A 16,338-nucleotide genomic window follows, 5' to 3' on the forward strand; every position below is an offset into this window, starting at 1 on the left:
TAAAGGAGAGTGATTGGAAAGAGTGACAGAGGGGGGAAAAAAGAGGGTGTGCAGTTGTTTGTCCATCTGAGAAGAGATTTGGCAAGTTAGATCAGTTCCATCCACAACCATCTGTGCATGTGTAATGGTGTCTGTATATATGCTTGTTTGTATATATTTCTATCCATGTCTTAAAGGAGAACAGCATATTTCCACATAATCTCAGCCACATCTGTACCATATGGTCAGTTACCATGGCCAATAGTATCCTCACTTTTAGCAGAAGCCAACAGGCAGTTGCAGAATTCCATCAGTAAACACTAACCTACATTATTATGCAAGGTAATGAGACACAGTAGGAAGAGACAGACTTCAGAAAAATGTCTTAATTTACAAGTGAAGCAAAATGCTCTTTCAATTATTTTAACTTTCCTTAAGGCAGTTTTCACCAAGCAGATTGCAAATATTAACACTACTTCAATGATTCTATATATATAAATAAAATCATGGCCAGATTTTAAAACCTCTCTGATCAGCACTGCATCAGAATCAGTTCCTTAGCCATGGCAATGTAAGCAACCACACTGCACCAAGTATGTGTCCCTTTGCATTTTTTAAAATTTTATATCAGAAACTTTGTATATGTGGGCATTACCAACCCCATATACATATCCACCATGACATTTTCTATATTTTGTGCAGTTAACATGTTCACAAAGTTCTTCTTGAGGTAAATGAATAAAATAATGTATGAGGTATTATAATCCCCTTTTTGGTTGTCATGCACTTTTTCAGCTTTTCGAGTGTTTTTTGTGTGGTTGGAGACAAATTTCTTTTATTTTACTTTTTTAAACATTATTACATTATCACTGATACTTCCCTTCGAATTAATATATTTTACACATTTGCAATAAACTGTACATTGGGTAATTGTCAAAAGTGTTCTACAAAAATACATCTCACACTGATCATTTACTGGTAGACGTTCACCACTGCCTATTGGTTTCTTAAATTAAATTATAAGAATAAATCATAAATTAAAATAAGTTTTCTCTGTTCAGTATAACAACTTATGTTGTCAGTCATGTGCTATGAAACAGATTATGTTGAAAAAGCCAAAGGATTCCTTACAGATTCTTGTTATTGGAAGTGCATGTGATCCATTATGTCCATAGCCCTGGTGAAGATATGGCCAGTATTGCATGACTCTTGTTTCTCCTCATGCTATGGCATTCTCTAGTGGCTCTTTCTCCTCTTCCCTATCTGCATTTTCCCGGTTTGTTCCTTTTGCTCCAGTTTCTTTTTCCCGCTTCTTCAGCTCGCGCTGGTATTTGGCCATGATGGCAGCATAGGCACACCCATAGACAGCAGCGGCCAGCATCATCAGGCACACAATACCGCACACTACTCCAGTGATGACCACCGTCGCTATGGCATGCCGTAGATTGACGGGGCGAGGCTTCTGTTTGGCCTCACACTCTGGTGGTTGTCCGAATTCAGACCCATAGGAAGGAGCCTCGGGGCTGGGGTGTAGGTGTCCGCGGAGTAGCCTGTGTTGGTTGTCCAAGTGGTGAATGTTGGCAAAAAGGTAGCTGTAGCTTGTGGTCATGCAGGCATGGAACAACTCGTAGGGAACCTGCCGCAGGTCACGCTCACGCATGGCATGGGGCTGGGCACATATGACCTCATCCACCACTCCACCTGAAAAGGATAAAGAATAGATTGAGATAGAGAATTAGGAAGGACAGAAACCATCTGAGATTCAGAGCTGAACATCCAACATCAGTACCTGACATTACTAGTTCCCTCGTTGCTGAATGCCATTAAAATCACAGCAGTGTTCCAATATCTAATATAAAGCCTACCCCAAAGAGAAGAGACTCTAATGTTTATTAGCAATATTGATTTCAGAAAAAAAAAATAAGCTAAGCACATACTGTATCTTGATATTGACAGAAGCATATGCAGTAGAACATATATAAGGACACCCACGTTATTTAGTCATCATTCCTAGTCATGTTTTCTCTCCCTCACTGACACTCGGATATATGTATACTGATAATGGGGGAACAAATTCAAAGTTAGCATTATTTGAATTTCCAACAGGAAGCTGCCCAAAGTGAACAAGCGATGCACCAAAAGGCCTGAACTTTGCACTTAGTTCAGCAGCATAAAAGCAGCATTGCACAAGCACAGGAAGTGTCGGTTTTATATGTTCATTTCAGTGTAACTGGGTCTTTGCTTTAACCATCTTTCTGTGGTTATGCAACCACTGTACAGGCCATTTACATATCAGTGAACTGAGCCTAGGCATAAAGATATTTGAAGAAAGTGAAGGAAAGCACAGATTATGTAAAATTGGCACATATACATGAAAGTAAAAGTAACATTTTCATTTGTTCTATAAAGTCCAGCCTGCATTTTATACTTAACTGTTATCTCTTGTTAAATGTGTGGGAGTAATGAATTGTGAATAAGTTAGTAGTGCCTCTTAATATCTGGACAGAAAGAAAATAATAGAAAAATAGCCTGGTATAAAAGTCTATAACAATTAACACAGGTAATGTGTATGCATGCTGTGGTCCTGAATGCATGAATGCATATTAAAGAAGTGCTGTATATTGTGGAAAAAACAAATCCTACCATCTTAATCTTTAATATGGATTAAGATTTTGTTCTGAAACAAATTCAGCCTGAATTTATCCACTTTTTTGTTCCAAACATTATATTTATTTATTGATTAATTGTCTACACTACCCCCACTTCTTATTCATGATGAGATTCGGGCACCAGGCCGGTTCTAAATACACAAAGAAAAAGCATAAAAGCCAGTTCATTATGCATAAAAGCCATTAAAATTATTGCAAAATGACAGTAGTGTATGAAAGATGAAGTCAGTGTAGCCATCTGCCTACTGGTGTCATAATCTCTATTAATACTCAATGTTTCATAGGTCAAGGTTAAAGAGCACTATTCCTGTTCTGACAATCAACTAGCACTAGGTTGTGAACCGTGTGTGTGCATGCGTGCCTGTGTTTTTCTGTGAATGTGCCTGTGAATTTGGCCACAATGGAAACAGCTGTTCCATACCTTTATTATTACTCATTTGATAAAGATAACTGTTTATTACTCTCTTTGTCATTAGAGAGCCTAGTTAGCTGCTTTAATCCACATGGTGTCTCACACTTTTCAGCAATTCTATATTATATCAAGTATCTGGTGTTTGTGCAACTAATAGCACTGACCAACAAAGCATACCACACTGTTTGAGCCATATGTACAGGATGGCATTAGCTACAGCTGCTATGACTTTTATGAGGTTCTGCAGTCTGTATAAGATAAGAGATTTTGTCTGATCATGTTCTGTAACCTTGTCACATTCACACATGATCAATTCAGAGATTTTATATACATTTGGCCCCTTAAATTCCACCGCTACATCAGTCATGGTGTGCATCGTCGTGATACTATGTATTATCAAATAGACTTGGTGTTTCCTATCACTGTATAAAAGATGCACAAGACTTCCCTTGTTGTTGGATGCTTTTCTAAATTGCTAATAGTTACTTTATTTTTTTTATTTATTTATTTATTTATTTTTTTTTTATGTAGAATAACAATATAACAGTGTCCAGCTTGTATTCCTATAAATGTGAATCATACAGACTTTCAACTGCAAATAAAGTTTATAAACTTTGTTGATTAAAGACTGTATCATGCTGTTGCTGTTCACATATCCTAGTGTTTAGTATTTTGTTTATGTGCTATTTTTCCAAACATGTCAAAGCCAAATGGGTCTGTTAACATTAAAAAAAAATGTTGAGAGTAAATGTTGTTGTCTAAGAGCCATCAACAGCCTCACAATTCCACATTTCTGCCCTAACCAAGGAGTGTTTCAGCTAGCCTTATATACCATCGCTTCAGTGCCCATTGCAGTGGTGTTCTTGAAGATCATTGGTGGTGATACATTGGAGAGGCTAATTTGCTCTTATCTGGTCTGATCAGGAATGTGCCTTAGGCTGCCACAGGAAGGAAAAAAAAATGCAGGCTTTGTTTGTTCTGTTACTGCTGTATTCATTTACGTACAAGCTTTATGCATGTATGAGTAATTGTAGGGCTGGTTAACGGAGTGCACACTACTTACATGGACAAATTCAAATGCACTTGGCTGAAAGCATTTGCAGATATTCATGTAGACATGTCATGTCTAACAGAGTTGCTCAAATGTTACAGTCATGTTAGGTAATCCTCCTTGCAGGATTACTGTGGGCCAGCTATGGCATCGTGCTCGGTCACACATTTTACAGCAGGATCTTGCCTACTAGCAAAATAAAAATAAAAGAAATTTAAAAAATAGATAAAAGGACTTTTATGTGCACAATGAAGGCTTGTATTATTAATAGTAATATTGCTTTTACTTTTTAATAGTAATGAATTAAACACCATTTGTCTACATTGAGTGTAGCCATGTACTGGTTGTGGCACAAAAAAACATTTGTAGCATGGCTGCTTTTTCTCTCTCTGTCTCTGTTTTTATGCCTAATTCTGAGATTAGATAAAAATCTGAATAATTCTGAGGTTAAAGCTAGAACAATTCAGAGAATAAAATCTGAATATTTTGAGAAACACTGTTTGGATTTCAAGATTGATCTACATGTATAGATAGGCATCAGACTCCCAGTTTGGGTTCCAGTTTAGATTTAGTTGTGAAAGAAGCAGGCAAGTGAACAGAATTATTATGACTAAAGCTATCAATGCAGCCACAGACTAAGGACTGCTGTGTGTGTGTGTGTGTGTATATATATATATATTTGTCCATATGCTATAACATATTGGAGCCTTGGTTGCTGCACTGATGCCAGGCATGCAAGATTTCCACCGAATCCTCTGGATTGGTAATATTTCGAGAAAATGCAGCATATATTCAAGTGCAGCATTTCAGTGTTCAGATGCTAATAACAATCTTGTCCTATCAGATCAACCGGGCAACAGGTAGTGTCACTGTCACACAGCTTCAGAATCCTGGGGTTGTGGGTTTGAACCCCACTATGGGTGATTCTCTGTGGTTAGTTCTCCCTGTGTCTGCATGGTTTCCTTCTGGGTGCTCTAGTTTCCTCCAACAGTCCAAAATCACACGTTAGTAGGTGGATTGGCTACTCAAACGTGTCCATAGATGTGTGTTGCCCTGTGAAGGACTGGCACCCCCTCCACCAGTACTTCAACTGTACTCTACATTCTTCATTTTCACTCCACATGGTTGTGTTTGCCCCATAATGTGCAGGGGATTTTTTTTTCTTTATTTTCTGCATTATTCCGAATTTATTCTCAATTTTGACTATACTTAGAATATTTTGACTTTATTCTCTGAATCCTTTTTTTTTTTTTTTTACTTTTCAACAGTGTCCCTAAAATTCTCTCACAGCCACAAACTTAAAACCAAATGTTAACATTTGGTTTTACCATTTTCCAGTAATTTTTTTTTAAATAAACTGCTTGGATTTAAGACCACCAACCTTAATAAACTAAACCTTATTAATTAATAAAATATTTAATTAAATATTTCCAACATTCCATGTGCAATTTTAGACAGTCATTACTACTGTTCAGCCACGCATACTCAATAATGTCATTCTCCCACAGCTCTTAGCAATGGATTCAATAATGATATATTATCTTTTCTCCATTGTAGAAAATGTCTGATGAGCATCTGATGAAACATATCATTACATGGAATATATACAGCATTCCAAAGGATGAGAAAAAATACTTTAAATTTGTTCATTTGGATAGCAAATATGCTACCTGACACAATAGATAATTTAAAGAAGTTGTAGGCTAAGTTTATCTCAGGTTGTAGTGTGTTACACAACACATGCATTTGAAATTTACTATAACTTTATTAATGTACCTAGTAATCATGCTAAAAAATACAAACTAATCATTTTAAGCCATTGTGCCTTCCTCTTTGTAAACACTTATAACTGCATGGAGATATTTTCTTTCTTTCTTCAGACTGAAAATTAAAAAAGTTTTAAATATGTACAATACAATAACTGCTGTAAGTTCAATGCAATAACTGCTTTTTAGAACATCTAATCTATTTTTAAATATTTCACACTCAGGACTCAACTCAAGCTCAAATTAATTTGTTAGCATTTCAGATTAACAATCTGTTTACTAACAGCATTGTATCAAAACATTCAGCACTTCAAATTTCTGTGTGAGCATGTCATTATCATATACACAGCATTTGCCACTCATAGGTCTTCTAAAGAAGTCTGAACATACATTATAAAATGACTTATTTGATTATAACTATAACCTAGCCTTTTGCTTTGTAGCTAGTTAAAACATACAATTAAATAACTAATGTTTCCTTTCACATTGGTTTTTAATGAACATATTACAGCAAAATTAATTAATTTCAAATTTTTTTTTACACTATAAATTGTTTCCAGCATAATTTATCGCTGGTTAAATACTGTTAGTTATCAGCCAAAAGAAACCCTTTCATCAAGTTTGTTCAGTACTGTTATACTTGATGATATTACAAATATAGAAATATAGCATTTTTTAAATATTGTTCAGGTGCTTCGTGGAATGTCATCTCACATTTGTTTCTTATTTCACATTGCCTTGCCTCAACTGTGCCTGCAGTCTGTTCATTTGAATACAGTAAACAGCTATTATTCTTCTGCAACATTGATTTGTTGTGGTTATGTTTAAATAAACACAAGACACTAAATTCCCTTTTGATTTTTAGAAACCTGTATAATGTCACGTTCCTCATAATTTAGCATGACTAAGCTTCTACTTTCAGAAAAATCTCCTTTGCATTGCTAATTTCACTGTTCAGCACAGAAGCACTACTTTAGAATTCAGTGCAAGGCTATGCAGGAACTTCATTTTCTTGGTAAACAAACATCACACACACAATACATCCCAAAAATGTTTGCAGTACTGCTTAGTATTTCTGCATATGGTTTAGAATCTCACTGAGATGGGACTGATTTCAAAGAGTTAAAGTTAAAAAGAGGAATGCATGCACATGAGGAAAATATAACATGTGAAACTTTTTTTTTTATCAGAAGAATGCACAAAATGTGAATTGATCACACAAATATTGGGTGTAAGTAAAACACGTGCTTAAATATTTTCTGCGTAATTAACCAAAGATTGGGCAGCGAATAAATTAGCATAGTGTTAGATTATATGGCCAAAATTGATAATTATATATTTGTAAATAACAGTCGATATATGATCAACATAATGATATAAACGACATAAAAGCCACAGAAAAACTGCCCAGAACAAACAAAACATGACATCAATATCAAGCATAAACCTCTTGGATTTGTTAGTATTAATATTTTTAAACTAACTTTAAAATGAATTGTAGTGATCTAAGCAATGCACTGTAATGAACGTCAGTCAGTGACAGATGTTTAAAAATCATATCATATTTTGTGAATATATAATGATATTGAATTATTGTCCAACCCTAGCTTAGCATCAATTTCCTACCACCTATGTAAACCATGCCTAAGTTTCCAATAGGCTTTAACAATGACAGCAAGCAGTGGTTAATGGTATTGAGTGAACAACATCCCACATTTGACTAAGGTAGGGCACTGTTTTTACTTGACTTGTATAAATATATATTATTTAATTTTATGATGTATATTGGATAACCTAGCATATTGTTCTTTGAGATGGCTTGCCCCCAAATGTTGCCATGTACAAAAGTATACATAAGAAAGCACAATGGAGAATATGCCCTGATTTAGCCAAACAGTCGCAAACTTGTTTCTTAGATGGTATAAAATGACCTCCACAATCAAACTTCCATTTTCTGTTTCAACTCCAGCTTATTGATGGTTTGTGGAGGGCCCAGCTGTGTATGGTCCTCTGTGTGTCTTAGTAAATTAAATACAGAGGCATTTTGGACACGTTGTGGTTGCGTCAAGGCATACTTTGCATTGCAGCTGCTTTCAAACATACATACATAGAAACATTCCTTTATGCTTTAATCACATATGTATAGCAAAATAAGTGATAGGTCACTGCAAGCTTTACTGTCTTTGTAGAAGCTTCTGTCTTGCAAATAAGTGGCTTATATCAAATTACACAGTTTATTATAAGATAAAAAAAACACAAGACTAGGGTTTTGTTAGAAGATAGCATGAAATCTGTGTAAGCTTACTACTGTCTAGTTTCATGAAGACAATATAAGTCAGGCTCATTACAGATGAATGAGACACCATCACAATCCACTTCCTACCTTTAAAAGTGAATGTTTCCAGCCATAGCTTGAGTCCTATCATCTGACAGTCACATTTCCATGGATTACCCTTCAGGTTGAGCACTTCCAGCCCCCCAAGGGCCTCCAGGTGAGAGCGGTCCAGCTTGGTCAGCCGATTGTAATGCAACGAGAGGTGGGTTAGATGGTGGAAGCTATCAGCTAGTGCTCCGGGTAGACCACCTAGGCTGTTGTAAGAAAGGTCCAGTAGAGTTAGATTCCGTATAGAGCCCAGAAAACGGCGGTCCACCTCGCGGATTGAGTTGTTGGCCAAGTTAAGGCTTCTCAAACTCCTAAGTCCCAGGAGGGCACTAGGGGAGAGCATAGTAATAGTGTTGTTGGCTAGATCCAGAATCCGGAGTTGTTGAGTTTCCCGAAAAGCCATGGAGCCAAGGCCTCGTATTCGGTTGTCCTGAAGATACAGCTCCTGAGTGTCAGGATGTAACTTGTGAGGAATGTCATATAAGCCTTGTCCTCGGCAGTCCACCACCTTGGCATGAGTATCACATGAGCATTCCTTAGGGCAAGAAGACACTGCTTGGGCCAGAAACAGGATGGACAATGCAATGACCACACCTCCTGTGGATAAAATAAGAGACATACATTTACCATTTTGGTAATGCTGATGTAGTTACATGCATAAAATAAGACACCCACATCCCCAATATAGACAGAATGCTGTGTTTTCTTGCAATACACTGAAACAGTATTGAAGAATCACTGAGCAAAAGATCAGTCTGCTACACTTTGTCTAAAGTTACATATATTCTTTTGTCGCATGAATTCTTGACCACAGCAGGCCTTCTTTTTACAGTTTCATGTCAGCTGTAAGGTTCTCGGGACTTCAACTGATGTTGAGCCAGGGGAATTTGTGTAATCCAAAAAAATAATGTTGACTACATATAAAAACATATATCACTCATAATACACTTTGGACCATGTTATTAAAACTAAAAAGCAACTTTGGTGATAGTCTAGTTGTTATAACCACAGCAACCCACAGAAAAGTATTTATTACCATATATTAAAAGTATAAGTATTTATGCCTGACAAAGCGAAGTAGACCAAAAGATCCTCAAAAGCTAGACATGCCAAAATCCAAAGAAATTCAGGAACAAGTGAGAAAGAAAGTAATTGAGATTTATCAGTCTGGAAAAGGTTATAAAGCCATTTCTAAAGTTTTAGGACTCCAGTGAACCACAGTGAGAGCCATTATACACAAATGGCAAAAACGTGGAACAACGGTGAATCTTCACAGGAGTGGCTGGCCGTCCAAAATTACCCTAAGAGTGCTGCGACGATTTATCCAAGAGGTCAAGAAAGACCCCACAATAACATCCAAAGACCTGCAGGCCTCAGTTAAGGTCAACGTTCAAGATTACACCATAAAAAAGAGACTGGGCAAAAATGGCCTGCATGGCACAGTGCCAAGATGAAAACCAGTTCTGAGCAAAAAGAACATTAAGGCTCGTCTCAATTTTGCCAGAAAACATCTTGATGATCCCCAAGACTTTTGGCAAAATACTTTGTAGACTGACAAGACAAAAGTTGAACTTTTTGGAAGGTGTGTGTCCCATTAAATCTGGCGTAAAAGTAACACTGCATTTCAGAAAAAAAAACATCATACCTACAGTAAAATGTGGTGGTAGTGTGATGGTCTAGAGCTGTTTTGCTGCTTCATGACCTGGAAGACTTGCTGTGATCAATGGAACCATGAATTCTGCTGTCTACCAAAAAATCCTGAAGGACAATGTCTGGCCATCTGTTTGTGACCTCAAGCTGAAACAAACTTGAGTTCTGCAGCATGACAATGATCCAAAACACACCAGAAAGTCCACCAGTTATTAGCTTTGGGGGCAAACACTTTTTCTCCCTTGATAATAAAATCTTCATTTAAAAATGGCATTTGGTGTTTACTTGTGTTGTCTTTGACTAATATTTAAATTTGTTTGATGATCTGATCATTTAAGAGTGACAAACATTCAACAAAAATAAGAAGTCATGAAGGGGGCAAACTGTTTTTCACACCAATGTATTACAATTAAGGGTGCTATTTTAAATGGACTATTATTAAATCAACATAATCAAAAGAACTCCTAAGTGGATGGCACTATATCATGCTATAAAAAGAGTCATGGCCTCCAGCACAGATTGAGTCAGACCTATGACATTTGGCGTGTGTGGTCAGGAGTAAAGGGAAACTGCTACTAGCCACATTTTAGAGTGGACTTACTACACAGTAAGGGTCATTATTTTTGCTTGTATTCTCCTCAGGTCTGCAATAATATCCTAGTGGTACTAAAGATATTTGACTGTGATCATCATTAAATGTATTGCTTGCTAGCAGCTCAATACTGATACTTAGAGCCAACATGTTCCAGTTTAATCTGATAATCTGAATTATGGCAGAAAATTGAAAATAGACTTGATTTTCAGAAAGAGGCTATCCATAATGCGCAGCTAAAAATATCCTATTACCTATTCAAAACTATGGGCATTTCAAACCACAAGGTTACATGAACCAACCCTAAGATATGACAGTGAAGGTTATCCTTAACCCTAACCCTGGTAAAAGTAAACACCGAATCTGTGATAATATATTAAAGGTAAAGGTAAAGTTTTGTTGTTGTCAGAGTTGGTCTCTAACTGGAATTAGGCCAACAAACATCATGAAAACTACATACAAACATTTTAAAAATTATAGTATTGTTACTACAATGAGAAAAACATATATCCATAGCCAACTCAAATCCTCCAGAACAGCTCCAATATGTGAGAACCTCTCAATCCAAAATGTCCTGAGTTTGTTTTATTATTACATAGCTAATTCATGTTGGATCATTGAACTATTAAAAAAAAAAAAAAGATTGGGTATATACCCAACAGATTGGGTATATTTTTACAGCCTGTTTAAATATACAAATGAGGAATAACCACACTGTCAAATCAAAAGTTTACTAAGATTATTCTTTTTTTTTTGCAAGTCTTGGTTAATATTTATACAAACCTTGGTGAATTAAATTAGAAAAATGCATTTGTTGACAGGCATATTGAATATCATGTGGATTTCAGGTCCAGTATACAACACTGATGAAATATGTTCATGCACTGCTATAAAAAGGTTATGGGAAGTTAATCTGAGATTTAGAAATTAGGGACACAAACCACAGATTAATGTAACTAGTAGACCATTGTGTCTCAATGCATGTCATTCATAAAAATGTCTCTCTCTATATACTGTGGACAGATAACATATATACTGCCACATGTTTAGAAGTGCTGCTTAGTTTAGATCTAAAGAGAGAGAGAGAAAATGTGTGAAGCGTAGGTTGATCCATGTCGTTAACCACAATTGTTCAGTTTTCATTTTTGTAAGCCACCGCACAATTTCATTTACAGCTTTGGAAACATGATATTTAGCAATAAATTAAATTACATATAGCTTGTGTGATTGCAGTTAATCATGATCTGACACGTTTATTTTTAGCATTAGCATCCATGTCTTGTGAGACCCTGCTACAAGTGTACAACAACAAGTGTATCTTCAAGTGTATTTTCTATGGCAATATATACTGGGAATTTAAACAGTTATGTCAAATAGTCAAGTACTCCAGCCATATTCTTTATCAGAAATAAATCATAATTCTATACAATGCATACAAATCCACAAAATGTTACATATGTCTGTTTTAGTACTAGGTTATGTTTAAATGGGTACTGAAACATGGTGCTCTTCCAAAGTGACCCCATTTACACTGGTTAGTCTATTTGTCCACTACACTGAGAGACTAACGCCACTTAAAGTCTAATAACACTCAGAGCACTTACCTGTCATGGCTCCTAGACCACTCCTCCACTCAGCACGTGCAGGGGTCCACTGTGTGTTTCAGAATGTTTCTCTGTACTTGTATGTGTGTGTGTGTGAGTGTATTCAGGATTGGACCCTGGCCATGACTTTTGTGTCTCTGGCCATGACAGAGACCGTCCCCATCTCTCCACTCAGCACACACACAGTGAGCCAGCCTCTTAACAGTGAACTGCTATTACTGGAGTAGACCCCCCACCCTTCTCTCTCTCTCTCTCTCTATCTCTTTTTTTGCTTCTTTACTCTGTGTCAATTGTAAAGATGTTACAAAATCAGCATAAATATAGGAATCTCTCTATATATCTATTTTCATATCTTTCATTTCAGCTATTTCTCTCTATTTATCAAGCTTCATTTTCTTCTCCCTCCTCAGCATTTCATTTCAGTGTCTTGCTATCTTCTCTCAATTGCTGCCTCTTCTAACGCCCCCTCTCTCTCCCTCTCTCTACTGGCTTTCTTGCTTAAAATGTGACTCTCTCTCTCTCTCTCTCTCTCTCTCTCTCTCTCTCTGTGTGTGTGTGTGTGGAGAGTGGCAGTGTGAGAGTGTGCAGTGGACAGCTGTGCTCTTAAAACACACTGGAAAAGCTGTGAAAGCTTTTGCATTTCTGCTGGATTAATCTGCCTCAAATGTACCTTACATACATGCACATAAAACACACAACAGAAAATGCCTTTAAATTCTTCCTATTTGTATGCATTCCTACTCTGTTATCAGTGCTTTACATCCACTGCTTCCCACACAAAAACAAAAATACCTTCACATTCTGACTCTCTCTCCCTCTTCACCCACTCACAAACACGCACACACGAGAGAGAGAGAGAGAGAGAGAGAGAGAAGTGAGCTGCAGATATTTCTGCCCAAGCATTGTAGTTCCTTATTAGCCACTACACTCCACTGACATCACATCTCGACAGCAGGCTGGGAACTGGCAGAACATGCCTCCAGCATCTCCTCTCCCCTCCCTCTTTCTCTCTCTCTCTCTCACACACACACACACACACACACACAATCACATGCCTCAAGCAAAGCTGCTTCAACAGTGCACACACACATGCATTCTCACCCAACACACAAAGACACATGCAAATATACTGCAGCTACAGCGGTACACATGTAGGAACAGGTAGATACACAGCCACACATTATTCATGCTCTCCTTAGATTTCTGTTTAGGCTGACTACAGGGAGAAATTAATACTGTAACAGGATATATAATACATACATAACCTAATTCAAAATAGTACTGAATAACAATTAAAGATACAGAGAGGACAGTAAATGCCTAATGAATGAAAGATGTACCAAACCACTAAAGCTGTCAACAGACAAAAAAAATGAAACTCCAGAAAAAAAAATGGTGTTTCAGTCCATCTTTCCATTCAGAAAAGGTTTTCTGAAAAGATGTTGTTTTTGTACAATAGACTGATCACCCCAGAGCTCAGATCTCAGTATCTCTGCATTCAGGTTGCTTTGAGGGCAGAGGTGCCCAAGTGTGTTCCTGGAAGTTTGGGTTCAAACAAATCTGTCTGTAATATTCAAGTCCTTTAGGCCTTGATTAATTGAATAAAATTTGTAAAGTTTGAACTAAACTCTCCATTGCAGTATATATCACTAGGAACATACTTGGCAAGTACTCTAAGAATACCTTATACATGTCTCTTTCTTATAATTAATATCATTTATGTGTACCTGTTATTACTAATAAGCAGTAGAAAAACAGTACTGAAGTGACTTGAAGTGCTTATATGCAAATAATTAGTCTTGTTAAACACTTGGGAACACTAGGTAGTATAAAATTGCAACTTTAAAGTGATTGTGATGCTTCACTGACCTGTAATAGAGAGAACAGAGCCTCTATCTTCACTACTCTGAATTTAACATTTGGAGGAAGGTGGAAAATCACACCTTGCTTCTTCCCTTCTTGTCCCCTTGATTTTATGACAATGCTGTTAAAGTGGATTACATTCTGCAACTCTAGGGGGCGCCCAAGAGCAAAAATTCACAACCTTTGTGGAATTCTTTGTGCAGTAATTGTATTTAATGCAAAAGATTTCAGTTCTGGCAGTATCGTGGCAGAGAGGCTTTGCTGGTGTGTTTATGAATGTCCAAAGCAAGAACCACTGCCCTTTTGCAGTGACTGTACGTAATGTGAACAGCAACTTAAAACACACTTTAAGGTAAAACAAGAAAATTTCTTAAGGGAGTTTTCATAGAGCAAGAGTAGTTTTTAAAGACTAAGGCAAACATTTTATTTTGGGATATGAAGGTGGCATGCCTGGTATTTGCAATCAGATATTAGGTGAGGAGTTGTTGACCCACTATTGGAGTAAGACTCAGATATCCGGGCATGGGGGCTCTGGACAGTGTCCAGAAGTGCTTGCATGCCTGCTTCTTCCACTGTGAGCTTAATGACTGAAACAGGAGCATTAGCCTTAGAGCTAATTTGTGTACAGCTTCCTGACTCAAGTGTTGTACCTTGTTGTAGCTGGACTTATGGATGGACTGAAAATAACTGAGCAGCAAGTGCTCTTGGAGGATTACTGTATTGCTGCCATACAGTCATACCCAGCCTGGGTTAGAGCAGCCTGGCTCAAATTATATTCTTTATTGAGTTGAATTTAGAATACCATTTTGCATCTCACTTTTTACTCTCTGGGTTTAAAATAAATGGGGCTGGATGTGCCTTGAGCATGCACACTGCAGTAAAACTTAAAACAAACAAAAAAAAAAAAAAACACTTTTAGGCCCGCTAGGCGGTCCGGCCTAGAAGAGGCTTTTTTAGCCGGACCACCTACCAGGCCGGCTTAGAAGAGGCATAGTTGCACTTACTGACTGACTGCTTATGTTGAAACGCATGCATGAGTAGGAAATGCATGCATGAGTTAGTTCAGCCATATTTCACAGAGGGAACTTAAGGTGGCGCTAATACACCGTCTGTTGTTAGTTCAGCCACATTTCACATTCCAATTAGTGAAATAAATATGGAACCGTTCGGTGCATTTCCACAGACATAAACTGGTTCGTAAACCAGAAAAATTCGTTCCCAACTGGAACCAAAGAACAGTAGTTCTTCAGAGTGAACCGTGGCTGAATAATGTTTGTGTGTGTTTCTGGGGCAGTATTTGGCACGACATCATGCGCGTTGGCCAGAGCCTCAGCTAGCTGTTGGTTATTTCACAAACTCAGCAACATTTACACACATTATATCTCACAGAGAGAGGAGGACTGCTGAATTTGTCTTATTTGTGTATCTACCTGAAATATGGTAAAGGGAAGTGGTGGAGAGACATTTTCTGGTGTTTGTGTGTTTATAAAACTCCATATAGCTGCGCACAGCCACATTAAACTTCATGTGCTTTAACCTGTTACATTGAATAAATAAGTAATTATAATTCTTAAAATCAACAAAATGTTCTTGGTGGTCTTGGTTCTTTTTCATAGATCATTTAATATTTATTTTTAAATAAAACAAACAAGAAAAACACTGATGCATGTTATATACATTACTGCATTGTAGTCCTGCCCTCCAGATTTTCTGTACAACACAATCACATAATAAAAACCACATGTAAACAAAGACATTGATATGAAGCAGCAGAGCTTCTCCAGACCTTCCAATGACAAGGGTATGCATTTTTGGCTTTCCTGTTTTGAAATGCCAGAAACACCTCTGTGAAAATGGCTATATGGCTAACAGTGGTCCCGCAAAACTAGGCTTGCCTAGTTTCTCTTTGTTCTCGTTTTTTCCTCTTTCCTTGTCGAGGAAGAGTGCACTACTGCCTCTTAAGAAAGTGACAAAACATGTACTTTAAACAAGCGTGTCCAAATGTTTGCATATGACTGTATTTATATAAAAAAACAATGTGTTCAGAGTCAATCCCTGATTCCTTTGGATCTCATGAAATTCGTTTCATTCTTACAGAGATCTCGTGGGTAACTCTGGCCAGTCAAATATTGACTAAAATTATTATGTCCAGAAAATGTGGAGCTGAAGTCTGTAAACATGGACCTTAAATCCACTTTCCAGTGGATAGATTTTTATTTATTTATTTTATTAATTGTTTTTCATGATGATGTATTTTTAGTTGGCCAATCATGGTAATTACAAAATCCAGAACTGCAAACAAGACCTGGATTTGAAGGTTGTAGATCTGTTGTAGCATAGGTGTAATATATGACCTCTTTCTGGACTTT

At 37.1% G+C, this 16,338-nt stretch overlaps 2 protein-coding genes across 3 annotated transcripts in view; one reads left to right on the forward strand and one right to left on the reverse strand.

Moving 5' to 3' along the window:
* Positions 1 to 16,338, forward strand: part of cacna2d3a (calcium channel, voltage-dependent, alpha 2/delta subunit 3a) — a 220,840-nt gene that overhangs the window by 171,868 nt on the left and 32,634 nt on the right. The gene's annotated exons all lie outside the window — the stretch shown is intronic.
* Positions 1,199 to 14,961, reverse strand: LOC136666193 (leucine-rich repeat and transmembrane domain-containing protein 1). The gene is made up of 6 exons (XM_066644262.1): positions 14,940 to 14,961; positions 14,464 to 14,556; positions 13,208 to 13,341; positions 12,107 to 12,155; positions 8,261 to 8,857; positions 1,199 to 1,680 (listed from the first exon to the last, which is right to left on the reverse strand). Exons 1-6 carry the CDS (start codon positions 14,959 to 14,961, stop codon positions 1,199 to 1,201), a joined length of 1,377 nt encoding a protein of 458 aa, XP_066500359.1.

The sequence above is a fragment of the Hoplias malabaricus genome, chromosome 14, assembly GCF_029633855.1.
Source record: "Hoplias malabaricus isolate fHopMal1 chromosome 14, fHopMal1.hap1, whole genome shotgun sequence".
NCBI lineage: Eukaryota > Metazoa > Chordata > Actinopteri > Characiformes > Erythrinidae > Hoplias > Hoplias malabaricus.